Raw genomic sequence first — 12,628 nt, forward strand, 5'->3', positions numbered from 1 at the left:
AGGAATAAAATGCAATATGCCCGAAGTCAGCTGGGATCGGCTCCAGCATGCCCCCGCGACCCTAATGAGGAGAAGTGGCATAGAAGATGGATGGATGGATGAATTACTAATAATTAGACGAACATTAGCAGACGTAAACGTCACTGCAGTTCTTGCGTGAGTACTCACATCAACACTGCCATCTAGTGGTCACAGCGAGATAGTCACAACAAGAAGACATAATTCCAAGATAAAATACTTTTGTGCTCCAATTAATTTTTTAATGGATAAGAGTTAAAATGTCAAGGTTGCGCAATGTTGAGCGTTGATAAATGAAAAAAACTAGTAGGGTATACCGGTAGTTAGTATAATAAATCAGTGTTAACTTGCCGATTACATGCTCAGCATTGTTCTGTCAGCGGTCCTTCCTCGCTCTGTTGGCGGCAACAGTGTTGCTTTTAGCGGTCATCATCTTTTGCGAACTCCTCATAACGCTCCATAATAATTACGTACTCGTTTTTTGTAAAATACACTGGCTGGGATCGCTTCACTTTACAGCGGAAGTAGAATAATGTGACGTCAAACGCCCCCTTTCATGTGAACGCCCGCTTAGCACAGAGCCGAAAACCGGACTTGACAAAGTCAACTGATGACCACCGTCGCGCGACCAATTACGTCTGATTGCGGAAGTCAGGTTTTGTCGAGCTGCGTCTTGAGCACAAAGCCTGGGTTTGTTGAGCCACTTTCGCCGTATACCCCCTTGGTGGGTTTATGTTCATTGCTGTACATGTACAGTTAATTGTTAATTAACTGTACATGTGGCCAGCCTAGTGCAAATGTTAGCAAAAATCATGCTGGCTGGTCAGGATCTCGGTAAGCCACACCTGTGAGGTGCATGAATTATGAATGCTCACTAACACATTTACAGATCCGTGAACAATATTTGAGCGAGACGGACCTTTTGTATACACAGAAAACATCTTGGAGTTCAGCAAAAAAAAAAGTGTTGCGTTTATATTTTTGTTGCGGGTATCAGCAGTCGACACCAGAAATGAGAACATTCTTGATGGCTGTTAGCCTGAGTGCTTCATCGCATCCTTTCAGAGATGTCAACTTTTTGTCCATCTCATAGTCGACTACAACATGAAATATTAAACAGTGGAATTACACAAACTCTGCTACTACTCTCACATTGATTGATAGTCCATAAACACATGAAAAGTATTCTACATCATTTATGACAAATGAAGCTTAAATGATTGGAACTGCAAGTGTACAGCCAAGCCTTTCACTTCTCCTTGCGTCGTTAAAACATCTGTCAGTTGTTTATTTATGAATGCTGAATACATTAAGACTTGAAATTCACCGGCTGAAATGGAAAATGAAATGGGAAATGATGGCATTGATATCAACACAAGCATGGTTAATGACGTGTAATGCTGTGAATTCAATTCATCTCTTACGATAAGGGCTTGTTTTTATTTACACTGGATTTGTTTTTAAGCATCTTGAATGTACAAAATATATGAAAGTGGCCCCCGTGTCATTCAAGGTTTTCGTATGCGCCCCGCGGAGGAAAAGGTTTGGACACCCCTGCTTTATGAAAATATCAGACCTTCCAGAATTCCGCGAGGTTGCAATCGCACCGAGTAAAAGTAATTCATGAATAAATGACTGGTTTGGTGGTTGACTGTGGCCTAGCATTAGTCCAAAAATATTGAAAGACAAGTTAAGTTTAGTATTCTGGCCACTAGGTGTCAGTCATGTTACCCTGATGAGACTTGACATTAGATTAGATGACCTTCACGCTGCATGGAGTCAGCAATGACATGTCGGACAGAATGAAAAGAAGTTCTCCCATTCCATGTGGAAGTGGTATGTTTTTGGCTTCTTAACTTTGTCCTTCTTCCCCACTCCATTTGAAAGCCTTTCTTAAGGGTTTCTCTCACTGTTCTCTTTCCTTTTTTCACTCGCAGACATTATTTTACTAGGCACGACCAGCATTGTTTCACTTTATATAAAAGTAACAACCAGAGAACACAATTATTTACCTACAGTATTTACTTGGGCCCCTGTCAGTCATGGGCCCTTGGAATTGTCCTAACTTTTCCCCCCTTTACAGCGCCCCTGCTCACCACAGGTACTCACCACTAGTGAATGATAATGTAAGACGTGCGGTGGGGTTCATGGCTGGTGAGGCACTGACTCTTGAGGTTTTGTTAGTAACAGGAAAAGTTGTAATACTTTGTTGCAAAAGTCTGATAACCCCCTGGTGAGCTTGGGGATGTAATCCTCCATCTTGTCAGTCAAATTCATTCCTTCAGCACAGCATAAAATTATCTTGAATGCATCTGACTTTCTGCTACCTGGCTAACTAGACGCAAGTGAACTTTCATACTTCTGCTGTCAAAAAACCCCAAAAGCGCTGGCTTTTCCTCTATAGAGGAACGGCAGTGACAAGCACCTTCCCGCTCACAAAAGCCTGAACCCTTCAGGACGCAGCAGTACTGCAATTGCCTCGTCCTCCTCCTAATTTCTACGTATTTTATGTCCAATTAGCAAGAATAATGATGTCACACTTCCATTAAAGACATTACACGGCTTGTGGAAAGTCACGGTGCATAATGAATGTTTCTGCAACATGCTGACAAACAGAAACTGGCAGGCGCCAGGAGCCGACCCAGTGTGCAGTGTGACGGTAGACGGGCACGCTTGCAGCAGCCTTAATTGATCAGGAAATGTGCAAATTCAGTGGTTTCTACTCAAGAAAATGTTAAAAACTATTGGAATTATACAGAAAATACATTTAGAATACAGTTCAACTGACAAATATTAATACTTCTTTTATTTTATCATTATTGATTAAGTTTTCATCATGACTGGTGACTCCCCTGACTGCACGTCACTGATGTAAGATGATCAATGACTGTTGAAGCTCGCACTTCCATGGCCAAACAACAAACTTTTGCTCCTCAGCACACAACTATGGTGCGTTCAAGAACCACCAGCATTATCATTGAATCATAAAGACATAAACATGTAAAAATGGAGGGCTTTTTAAATGGTGGCGCATGTATGGTGTGCACGCATTTGTAAATTATTACCGACTTATGGTGAGTGAGAAGGCTTTTCTGTGTAAAAAAAAAAAAAAAAAAAAGTCATTTTCAGGGGGGGGGGAATATTAGTTTGACCAAAAATCTGCAAATTTGCAGGGCCGTGAATGCTGACTTGCAAATGTGCTGAGATCCACTGTATGGAAAATAAAGGGGAAACACTGATACGGCTCATGCAGGCTGTCTTTGAGGCAGCGGTGTGAATTTGATCCAAATCAGTGAGCTGCACTGTTGCTCATGTGTGCATGTAACCTCCTTTCCTCTCATTCAAGCTGCTTTACAATTACCCCCCCTCGCCCCTTCCCCGCCGCCCCTCCTCCTTGCCAAATCCTGCTCCTGCTACTGGGTGCAGTCACTGCTAGTGCAAAGAAATGTCCCTGGTGACACGGAAGGATGACGCAGGCACTTTCTTCCATTCTATGTTTCACCATATCTCCAACATCTTTTACCTCCTTTGGTCTCCCCTTCCCTCATTTCCCCTTTTTTTCTGTATTCCCTGTCCCTGCCTCCCTCACACTCACGCTTGCTGCTCTCTTTATCTCTCTACCGCTCTCTCTCTGCTCCGGCACTGCAGTGCTGATTGTGATTGCACACACACACACACACACACACACACACACACACTGGAGCTTTGCTGAGAGGCGAGGACTGCAGCAGCATGCACCAACGGTGGTTGAGACGTTGGTGGACTGAGGAGAGAGCCTCATGCAGCGTGCATCTTTTGCCATGGATGGAGTGATGCATTTGAAGAGCAGATAGCTTATGTTATCCGACCTCCTCTGCACTGCCTCTGCATCCCGTTCCCCCCTGCTCCTCCCACTCTAACTCTTCCTCCTCCTCCTCCTCCTCCTGTCTACTGCTTCACTAGACAGGACTATAGATTGACCGGGACTAGCGAGCGGCGGATGATCAGGTTTGCTCCGGCTGAAAGATTCCTCTATGGCGATGCTAAGACTGCATCTTCTGCTTCTGATGCCTGGATTTTAATTGACATCTGAGTCGAGAAGATAACGCCCCACCTGCAAAATATATCGGATGTGTGTGTCGCCCCTAACCAGCATTGTCATTAGCTCATTTCCTTGTTTTTGCTGGGTGTTTTTGCCTTTGCTGGCTAGCAGGCACTGCAGCATCAGGACCGCAAGACCCGTGAACTAGTAGGGCATGAGGACCCAGGGGCGATCCAAACGAAGGGCTTGAGTGCTTCTATTGCTGCCACTGCTGAGGTGCTTATCTTGATTTTTTTTTTCCTCCAGAATAGGGTGTCTGGTGTGGTGGTGGTGGGGGGGTGAGAGCACAGGTATCCAGGCCCCTGCAGAGCAGAGCAGGGTGGTCTGGTGCATAGAAGAAGGAAGCAGGACGTCCTGTGGGAAAGGACCAGCTCGAGCCTTGGCCTCCTGATGGTGGCTATTTTTGTCTCCCCTAGCTGAGTGACTGGGACAGCGGGTGGAAGAGAAGATGCTTATGGCCCGAGACACGGCGCGAGATGAGGCTCAAAAGCTGCACAGGAAGTGGCTGAAGCACCAGGCCTTCATGGCAGAGCTGGCCCGCAACAAGGAATGGCTGGCCAAGATAGAGCAGGTGAGTGGAGGAAAGGCATGATGCAGGATGGAGAGGTCAGATGCATAGAGCAGGTGAGTCAGGGGGCTTTGGGTGGGGAGGGGGGGAGGCATGTCGGCTAACGTGGAATTGAGAGATCAATCATTGGATCATCCTTTTATCACTTGGCAAAGGGGGCATTCTGAATAACATTCTCAAGGTTATGAACGCTCAGACAGTGTGCTTTTCACGTTGCCGGGTGACACGATCCCCTTTTGCCGTCCCAGTAGCAAACGTAAAGCTCTCAGAATTGTTCGAGAACATCACTGAGCTCACTGTGAAGGTTAGAGGGCACGTACACCTTTGCAGCAGTGGAGACCACCCAGTACAGATCATGTACATTTCTTTTCAGCATGTCTTTTAGCGGTCACATCCCGTGACAAGAAGTGGTTGCCCACCATGCTTTGCTACTCTCACCCATCCCGAGTCATGCTCTCCAGATCTTCTGCCTTATTAGCGCTCCGGTATGCTATTGACAGTTAAATGAGTTAAGCTGACGAATGAGAAAATGATAGACAATTCAGAAAGAAGATTCATTGGATCAACAGAGCAAATAATGATGCAATATTTATTTAGATTTTGCAGTTCTTTGAGGAAATCCTGAATTATATTATTAACAAATATCCTTTATCGCTACCAGCTGTGTACAGTATATAAAATATGTAGTATTTCTTTATTTTATATTTAGGCAAATCTGCATTAGCATAGCAAATGGTGAGAAACAAAAACAAACAAAAGTTATGAAATTGATGATGGTGTGAGACATATACTTGTACAATATAGAAGACTTTTCCCTAAAATACTACTATTTCATGTCAAAGATGTGTGATGTTACACACATGTCACATTGTTCATTGTAAATGGATTCCTTAAATAGTGTCAATGGTGAATTTCTCTTGGAGATTAATCAAGTATTTATCTATCTTATCTGAAAAGAACTTGGCACTTGGCCCACCAACGTACTTTGAGTGGAAGCAAAGAACATATATTAATTGAAAATCATTGAAACACTGACATTTATTGAGTGTCTTATTAGCATTTTTGCTATTGTGACAAATATGTCACATCAGGCTTTCCATAAAGCTGAAGGCTAAACGCCAGATAGCGGTATTTCCCTAGCTTGTTTTATGTGAATTCATTGAAGAAATATAGTAAGGAAAGTTGAAGTATAATATTTGACACCCTATTAATGAATCAGAATTGTTAAATGGCTTTAAAATTAGCTTTCATGGTAAAAAAAAAAATAAGCTTTTGGAAATGAGCTAGCTTACCTGACATACTGCCATTTTGGGGAAGCCATACCCTGCGATGGTCACATGACAACCACTCTAAAATGTTTTGTAGCCTGTTTTCTATGAATTAATTGGAGAAATATAGGAAACACAGTTGGATTGTAATAATTGACATCCTATTAAAGTATAGCAATTGTTAAATGGGTTTAACATTAGCTTTAATGGCAAAAAAAAATAAGCTCTTGAAAATGAGCTAGCTAACCCAACACTGCCATTTTGGAGAAGCCATAGCCTGGGATTGTCACATGACACGCACTCCACTTAGGGACTTTAACGTTTAAGCCAGGCACAAATATGTACAGAACACATTTTAGCACAAGTTTGGTTTAAAGCATGGATTGTTATGGGTTTAAAAATAAGCTGTTGACAAATCTTTATTACAATACAACCTTGGTTGGTGTCATTAATCCGTTCTAGAAGGTGCAACTCAAACCGAAACGTACTCTAACTGAATACATTTTCCCCATAAAAAATCATGTAAATCCAATCAATCCGTTATTGTCAACCCCAAAAAAACATTTATTTATTTTTTTATAGTTTTACAATTCGAACTTATACCTTATACCTTCCATGATGAATGAAAGGTATAAATGAACAGTTTACGTCACTTTTACCTTGACTGAAGACGTCTGTTGACGAGCAGCGAGGGAGGAGGAGGAGGAGAGATATCCACACGGATGACATCTTCATCTTCATACTTTGCTACGAGTTATTTCTTAAAGTCAGCTGGACTCACGCAGTGTATTAAAAGCACAACAAGACGCAGGCCATATCGTGCTAACTGGGAAATGTTCGTGAACCAAGGCAGAACATTTTTTTGTGTAAATTAAGACGTAAACCAAAGCCGTACGTTAAGTGGGGCGTAGGCTAACCGAGGTTCAACTGTACTCACTCCCGAAAAGAAATATGAGCACGAAAAATCAACTTGGCAGGCCTGATGGTTCAACATTTACCATCTTCTTCAACAGTTCAGGGACAGAGCTGATGGAGTGGAATGGATGTAGCAGCACTACTAATGGTTTTGGATTGGGGATTAGGGGTTCGGGTTTTGACGGTAAATGGAAGAAAATGGCAAGCTTCTGCTCAGCACACACAATTTCATGAGCATGGATATAGCTAACTATGTGATAGCACCTCCCCAGAATGTTCAGGAGTGAGGTGGTGTAATTTAAAACACATGTCCTGGGACCTGCGGTGTTGTGTAAGCCCTTGTTCTTACCTACGTATTGCACTTTTAGTAGTTTGGCTGTTTGGTCCTGTTTGGGGATGACTTCGACTTAATTGACTTGATCCACGATGGGAAAACTTGATGATGGATTTCTTGATTCAATCTTTGAATCAAGTGAAGTGCCGCGATACCCAGGGTGTGTGAAGTGGTGACGCCTCGCGATTTAGTAGGCATCCTCTGTGCCTCACACAGTTACACTACACTTGAGTACCATCTAGTGGCTCAAATGTGACATGACACAGAGATCATTCAATGATACATTTTATGATAATATGGTCTAAAAAGTGTCGAAGTGATCGATTATCGTCGGTAATTTATAGCACAATTATCGACCAGCAAAATTTGTTATCGTGACAGGCCTAGTTGAGAGTGACTCAGCTACGATATTTCCATGCACACGATATTGCGGTTGGGATGCGTCTGCACCCACAAGCAATATGAATACACTCGTCCCTCGCCACTTTCACAGCTTCACTCTATCACGGTTTTTCAAAAGTCTGTTAATGAGTAAATCATGCTGTTTCATGGTTGAACAGGGCCTATTATTAGTCAAAAATATGCACACTGAAGCTAATTTTGCACATTTTTTTCCGAAATGAAGCATCTTCAAGGATGAAAATGGTTAAATGAACTAAAATACACATATAAGGCATTCAAATTCAAATTCAATTCAGAGAGGCTGCGAATGATATGTAGTATTCCATACTGGTCACTAGGTGTCAGTAATGTTACTGTAATGTTTGGTGAGACACACAAACGCCAGACTTGATCGCCGGAACAACAGGCTTTTATTGCAGGTTTGAAGGATCTCACAACAGCCACAATCCTTGCTAAAAATCCCTAATAAAAACACAGGCAATTGTTGCAGCCGTAACCCACGGCAATCTAAAACTCAACTCTGAACCCCCGATGCTGCTTCCTTTTCGCCCACCACTCAGCTCCCTTAGGGAACACATTTCTAGCAACACACACGAGCAACATTACAGGGTTGTAATTATATTAAAAACGTATTTAGAAGGCTGTGAACAGATTTTCTTTGCACTTTGCTAAGTAAGGAATCCTACTTCCTGAAAATTCACTTATCACGTCAAGTCTGGAACCAATTAAATGGGATAAACGAGGGATTACTGTTGTTACGTGTAAATCAGCATCTTCCAAATATTGTTGGTAATAACACCAAGACATCAAAACAAAAGGAATATTGTTTTTTTATGACAAAAAGCTGAACCCCAATGTCGAATGTTTGTTTCATATTGCATTTTGGTACCTTGATTTCGTCTCATGCTGATCAAAAACATTATTTATTTACATATTATCAATAATTGTACTCACAAAATCGACATACTGGTAGAAAATCCTGATGTTCCCGTCGATGCGCTCCATTATCCAGTGGAAGATGAGAGTATACGATATCACATGAAACAAGGGAGGAAAACAACGTCTGCCATTGTGTGCGTCAAGTATCCTTGATTATCACCTGTTCACCCATGAATATGCAAGCGATGGCTAGTTTCGGTATCAATTTTTGGTTATGTTGACAGCCGCTTATGTCGACATCAGGCAGCCAGTCTGAGGAGCGTCAAACGCAGTTACTTCAAGATAACGATAATGGAACAATCGGTTCCACATAATCAACCAAATTGCTTTTTTGTAGATGTCGGTGCCGTACGTAGTGTTTCCTATTAGCCAACTATTAGTGTGTGCCTTTATAGTCCTGAAAACATGGCGTACAATCCCTTGTCACCTGCAAGACCAAATAAAACGATCAAGCTACCATGATTGTAGAACTCTTTGCCCTTTCGGAAGAGTTCCTTCCTGCCTCCGTCCCACACCTGATTTTCGCTTCCCCCGCTTGCTTCTCTGTTACAGCAGGAGCACTCACGACTGACCTTGTGCCGAGCCTTACCTCTGGCTCAGGGGTGAATACTTTTAAACACAATAAACACAAGGAAATAGTGTATGCTCCAGCTACAAGTAGCTGGCTTTCACACATCTAACACACAAATAGAGCCACACACCTAATGCATCGACATGGAAACAATGGGTCTGCTTCACCGATTGCCTGAAATCTTTTCTTAGAAATGTTCTGAAGAAGAACAAAAATCAGAAAGAGTTGAGTATGTTTGGTTTCTGTGTGGTGCATGCGCATACAGCACGCGTGTGTACAATGTAGAGCCTACACCAGCTCCCTTTTCTTTACTTCTACAGTTGTAAAGTGACTGGCAGCATTTAATTGCCATTATTTTGATTAAAACCTCGTCACCTTGACACCATGGTTCAATCCAAATAAAGGTTTTCCAGCGCACGTAAAGGCCTACAGTAGGGATGCTCCGATCAGGTTTTTATGCTTCCGAGCCCGATACCGATATCGATTTTAGGAATAATACTTTCACCCTGCAGGGTGGCTAATGTTGGTGTCATGCTTCAAGCAGGAAATCCTATGATTTTATGGACTTATTAATAACATATGCTCGTCCCAGATTGTTCGCTTATGGTTTGAATTTTCCTAAAGTTGTTTTTTTTGAGGTTTTAGCTGACATTCGTTGCATGAAATAAATGCAGAGCATGAGCATAGCGATGATGACTATTGATTATCGTTAATATAGTAATGTAACCAAAGTCTCTGGAACCAAAACTTAATTTGACATTGACACTATCTGATATACCGTACAAGACATCGAACCTGTCAGCCCTCCCATTTTCTCCGGGAAACTCCCGTATTTTGCCCTTCTTTCCTGGCGCCCTCCTGTTGTAATATGTGTCCATGTCTTACATAAGGATTGTGGATGATGGGCAAAATTCCAAAAAAGGTGCGGCTTCCCTTTAAGTTTTTCACAGCAGTGGAATGTGCACACATTGGTTTACTACAGACAATCGGGTAGGGTTTAGTGGTAGGGTGGTGGCTTGGCAACAAAGTGTGCTTCAAGTCTTGTCTTTCCTTTTTTCCGCATGGATAGGATGGCTGTATCTTTCAGCACAAGGTTTGTGCTCCCCGATGAACTCCTGAGAGAAAACGACCATCTAGCTGAGACTCCCTAGCGATGTCGTCAGCCCTAAGTTGAGAGCAAGCATCCACTGCCTCAGTCTGTTTGGATTTTTAGTTGGTTGCATGTGGAATTTCAAAGTTGACCAACTTTGCGGCTTATTGCCACAACCTTCTACTACACACGTGCGAGGCAAGACTTATAACCTAGCATTAGGTTTTGCATGCAGCAGCAGCCCCAGTAGCTAACGTTTATCTCTCGGTAGTGGCCTGAGATGCTGAGAGCAAGGCGTGGTGTCACTACGCCAGAAAAGTACTTCTTCTACAATAACAATGTTGCTGTAGCGCAGCTAATATGCAGGTCACGTTATGTAAATGGAGCATTCTTGGCAGTTTTTGGAGGTTTTTTTTAGAAGGCTTTATAGGCGGAACAGTTGAATCCCATTACGAGCATTGTTAGCTGCCTCGTGCCAGTGTTTTTTCTCGATTTCGGATGCACAGAAAAGTGGAAAGATGTGTTCATGTCTCACATATGAATTGTGGCAAAATTCCAAAAAAGTGCAGTTGTCCTTTAATTTAAAGAACAAAGCTAGTCGTGGCTTATCCCTAGTGCTGTTTGATTGCATGCTTCTCCTTTTGTTTAGGTGGGATAAACCATCTAATTCCGTTTAGTTGCTTCTGTGCTGTTTTCTCAGTGGCACGGCTGTTTGGGGAATATTATGCGAAATGGTGTTAATTGGTATTGTGCACTTGACCTTGTCTATTATTAGAGGCATAATATGTAAAGAACAAGAAGCGTGTCATACATCGGCGTTGAAGTCCCGAATAATATATATTTTGTTGTATTCTAATTCTGTCAGTGTTTTTGACAGATGAACTGGTGAAATTTGGAGAACGCTCATGAATTTCAGATGCTGTGCCAGGTTTGGTCTTTCTACATGCTGTTGTTTAACAACCAGCACTGTGATGTCACTTTTCAGGTGAGAACTACCAGAGGATGTTGTAATGATGCTGGCCAGCGTTGATTTGTAGTATGAATGATGTGATGCAGTGATCCAATTCTTTGTATTTACAATCCTGAAAATGATATACATGAAAGTGATATTTGCGGTGTTGTTCCTCATAAACGTGTTCGTATGGCTGGCTGCGTCCCGAGTGCAACGTCTGATCTGAACCAGTGACATGTCATTCCAAAGCTTACAGCCAATAGAAACAGGTTCCAAATTCCAAATTGGCTTTTGACTTTTCCATACTTTTGAAAGGTCTGGGAGTGCTGTATCGTGTAGCAGCTGACTTCACTTGGCTCAGCATCTCCTGCAGGAATGACACACATGCATGACTGATGGGGTACAACTATTAACTCATTGGAAATACAATCTGTTAATACAATAATAATAGTAATAGTAGTATAGTAATAGTGTGCTGAAAACAAATATACTGTAGAGTGATGGTAAAAAAAATAGATGGGACAACGGTAGATTCCAAAAGTTGAATAAAGTTAGCTAATGTGGTGTGCGTCCACATAGGGCCATGTTGTTTACATCTTTTATTTAGCTCACTTCCTGACCATCCATACTGTATGCTGAATACGGTTTACATACCGAACCATGGCAATTGTTGGTGAAGCAGGGTGGCTGTGATTCGCAGCAAACAGACTTCAGTCCGATGTGCTGCGTTGAATGATTAGATTAGAAAACACCAACGTCATTGTACACTCTGGAGCGGTGCTAGCCACCTGCCATGGCCCGGCGAGGTGCATCCGAGCAGCCTCCGCGCTGCCACGGACCTCGAGAGTATGGACCGGGGGATATCCACCCGCCGTGGCCAAGAAAGGGGGCGCATTAGTCGGACACAAACATGATACTCTCTCGGCCAGTTCAGTAATATAGATTCCCCTCGCTAGGAGCGATTTATTTTAAAATACAACTTACAACGAGCAGGTTAATGTGGTCGCTATCTAATCGTTGTCTAATCATTTATGAAATGCAGTAGATTGCAGTGAAGTCAGATATTGGTGTTAACCGGCTAGTTATAACTCACGAAAACCAACAATTGAAAACATGGCGAATATTTACGTGGAGTAGCAAATGATTGAATATATAATAAACCACGAGTGACGTTACTGTGAAACTCCATAATTATACGTCACTACTTACATTTATGTGTTTCTTTCGGTCTCCGCGCTTCCGTCTTTTCAGCGGGTGTTGTAGCTCCGCCTACCCACCCCTTCGTTTCAAGTGTGACCGGCTACCACACGTTATCACCCGGGTATGTAACCCTTAGCGCTGACCCATTACCCCGCTGCTTAAGGAGAATTGGGACGACAATTCTCGCGACCGCGCAAAACCTCGGGGTGGGGGTAAGACGAATGGTAAGGGGTAGAACTGGGATTCAGCCTCATTTTGCGCGGTTTTGTCTTGATGTCCAGCGAGTTTCT

The 12,628-nt window shown here is 42.6% G+C and overlaps 1 protein-coding gene across 2 annotated transcripts in view; it reads left to right on the forward strand.

Annotated features, from left to right (window-relative positions):
* The first annotated feature begins 3,554 nt into the window (after positions 1 to 3,554).
* The window catches only part of sptbn4a (spectrin, beta, non-erythrocytic 4a), a 39,212-nt gene continuing 30,138 nt past the window's right edge, over positions 3,555 to 12,628 (forward strand). The window contains exons 1-2 of one of the 2 annotated variants that reach the window (XM_054754908.1): positions 3,555 to 4,315; positions 4,516 to 4,670. In XM_054754908.1, the coding sequence (XP_054610883.1) occupies positions 4,548 to 4,670 (123 nt within the window). In that variant the 5' untranslated portion in view covers positions 3,555 to 4,315; positions 4,516 to 4,547. Of the gene's footprint in view, positions 4,671 to 12,628 lie in introns of both variants that reach the window. The other variant, XM_054754907.1, reaches the window with a different exon arrangement.

The sequence above is a fragment of the Dunckerocampus dactyliophorus genome, chromosome 16, assembly GCF_027744805.1.
Source record: "Dunckerocampus dactyliophorus isolate RoL2022-P2 chromosome 16, RoL_Ddac_1.1, whole genome shotgun sequence".
In the NCBI taxonomy this organism is placed as follows: domain Eukaryota; kingdom Metazoa; phylum Chordata; class Actinopteri; order Syngnathiformes; family Syngnathidae; genus Dunckerocampus; species Dunckerocampus dactyliophorus.